The sequence below is a fragment of the Carcharodon carcharias genome, chromosome 21 (genome assembly GCF_017639515.1).
Source record: "Carcharodon carcharias isolate sCarCar2 chromosome 21, sCarCar2.pri, whole genome shotgun sequence".
NCBI classification, from domain to species: domain Eukaryota; kingdom Metazoa; phylum Chordata; class Chondrichthyes; order Lamniformes; family Lamnidae; genus Carcharodon; species Carcharodon carcharias.
Window position 1 is genome coordinate 31,252,395 of NC_054487.1, and position 1,776 is coordinate 31,254,170.

At 37.3% G+C, this 1,776-nt stretch overlaps 1 protein-coding gene across 1 annotated transcript; it reads left to right on the forward strand.

Annotated features, from left to right (window-relative positions):
• Positions 1 to 321: 321 nt before the first annotated feature.
• Positions 322 to 1,482, forward strand: LOC121292925 (ninjurin-2-like). The gene is made up of 2 exons (XM_041215429.1): positions 322 to 506; positions 1,179 to 1,482. Exons 1-2 carry the CDS (start codon positions 353 to 355, stop codon positions 1,313 to 1,315), a joined length of 291 nt encoding a protein of 96 aa, XP_041071363.1. The 5' UTR covers positions 322 to 352; the 3' UTR covers positions 1,316 to 1,482.
• The last annotated feature ends 294 nt before the right edge of the window (positions 1,483 to 1,776 follow it).

Here is a 1,776-nt window from a genome sequence, read left to right on the forward strand (position 1 = left end):
ATTTTAGTGGTAGGTTGGGCCTATCAGGTGATCCCCAGGCCTGGATTTGGCTGGAGCTAGCTGCCTGAGAGAAAACTAATGTTGGAAAAGAGGTCTCAAACATGCATGCATAAAATATTCATTTTTTTGTCACAGCTCCCAACCCCTGATGACCCTGCTCCTAGCCCTGAAGAACAGTTGGTGTGTAGATTAATTTCTTGACTAGACAGCCACCCTGGTCACTAAGCTTTTTCTTTGTTTAAACATAAACTTTCTTTTTATTTATGTTCTATAGGGGGAAAATATTGCTACAAGACAGATGATTTCACTCGACTTCAACCGCTATGCTACAATAAAAAGTGTAGCCGAGGGCATGCTGGACGTTGCCTTACTTATGTCTAATGCAACACAGATGGTTGGAGTTATCGATCAAGGGCCACAATTTAAGTACTACATTCCTCTCATTGTCCTGATTAGTCTCTCTCTCATACTTCAGGCTGTTATCTTTGCCCTACTTGTTTTTGCTGGTAAGTAAATCTATTTTTTTTTATTTCCATATATTGACAGCTGATAATCTCTTTCAAGAACTGACTGAGTTTACCAAGCCTCACTATGTGAAGATCCTGGAATATTATCAGCAGAGTTAGAGCTATCAACTTTATAGCAGTTCAGCAATTACATACTGTGGAATCATAGCCATAGAATTTGTTTTAGGCCTGTTATCAGGTACGAGAGCCAACTGTTCATTTTATGCCACAGGTTAAAATCAGATCCTCACTTTTCACCATATACTGGAATTAATTCTAAACCTTTAAAAGGATAGAAAGAAAGGACATAATACCCAGCAATCCTTATTAATTAAGGATTATTAGCCCTCAGTCATCACTATTTCATAAAAGAGTAGTAACAAGCTTTTAGCTATATGATGCCATGCACAGTAGACCCTCTCCATGTTGATGTATTTGGAATTGGAAGCACCCAGTTTTAATCAGTGATAAAGCCATATTTAGGATTTGTCTGTTCCTGAACCGATATATCGCAATAAAGGTTTGGCAAAACAGGAATGGCATTTTATATTATGATTCTCACTCAGTTACATAGACATATGTAATATGCTTTATTATGTAATAATATGGCAAGAGCTAGTGCTTTTAGCTAAAAAATTGTTCAATCTCTTATTGCTTCTAATTTTTGGACAGCAAAAACCAATGTGAATGAAGTTGACAACCAGAAAAGGTTGAACCATTGCAACAAAATTACCACTCTCCTTGTGGGGACCGTTCTCCTCATAAACGTATTCATCACTTCACTTGAGACACAGAAGAAAAAGTCTTGATGACCTCAGGAATCCCAACTCCCCCATCGTACAGACGAAACTGAGACGCAGCATTTTAGAATCTCCAAGATGACAGCAACATTCTGACTGAAGTATTCCAGATTTTATATCTGTTTTGTAATTTGCTTTTCAATAATAACTTTTGTATTTTAATCGGATATGTCCAACTTGGGACTAGCTTATTAGACTAAGATGTATAGCTACTTTAAAAGGACGCTGGTCATTGCCTTGTTAAGCAAATATTCATGATCCTAGGCTTCCTGGCTCATCACTGCATCGATACTATATTAATACTTATGAATACCAAGGCTTCCGTTGTATTAGGCAGAGGGATACTGGAGACTCATCGCTTGAAATTAACATTTGGTTTGTTCACACTCATCTTTTGACACCAGGACATATGTTATTTTGCTGTTCAGCTTGCTCACTATTAACAACTTCTTATGTTGTTTTTGAGCTAT

What these genes read in the sequence shown, in the direction of transcription:
- LOC121292925 (XM_041215429.1), top strand. Translation starts at nt 353, where the DNA reads ATGCTGGACGTTGCCTTACTTATGTCTAATGCAACACAGATGGTTGGA. An exon ending in TGCCCTACTTGTTTTTGCTG is followed by an intron (nt 507 to 1,178) that starts GTAAGTAAATCT and finishes ATTTTTGGACAG; the next exon opens with CAAAAACCAATGTGAATGAA.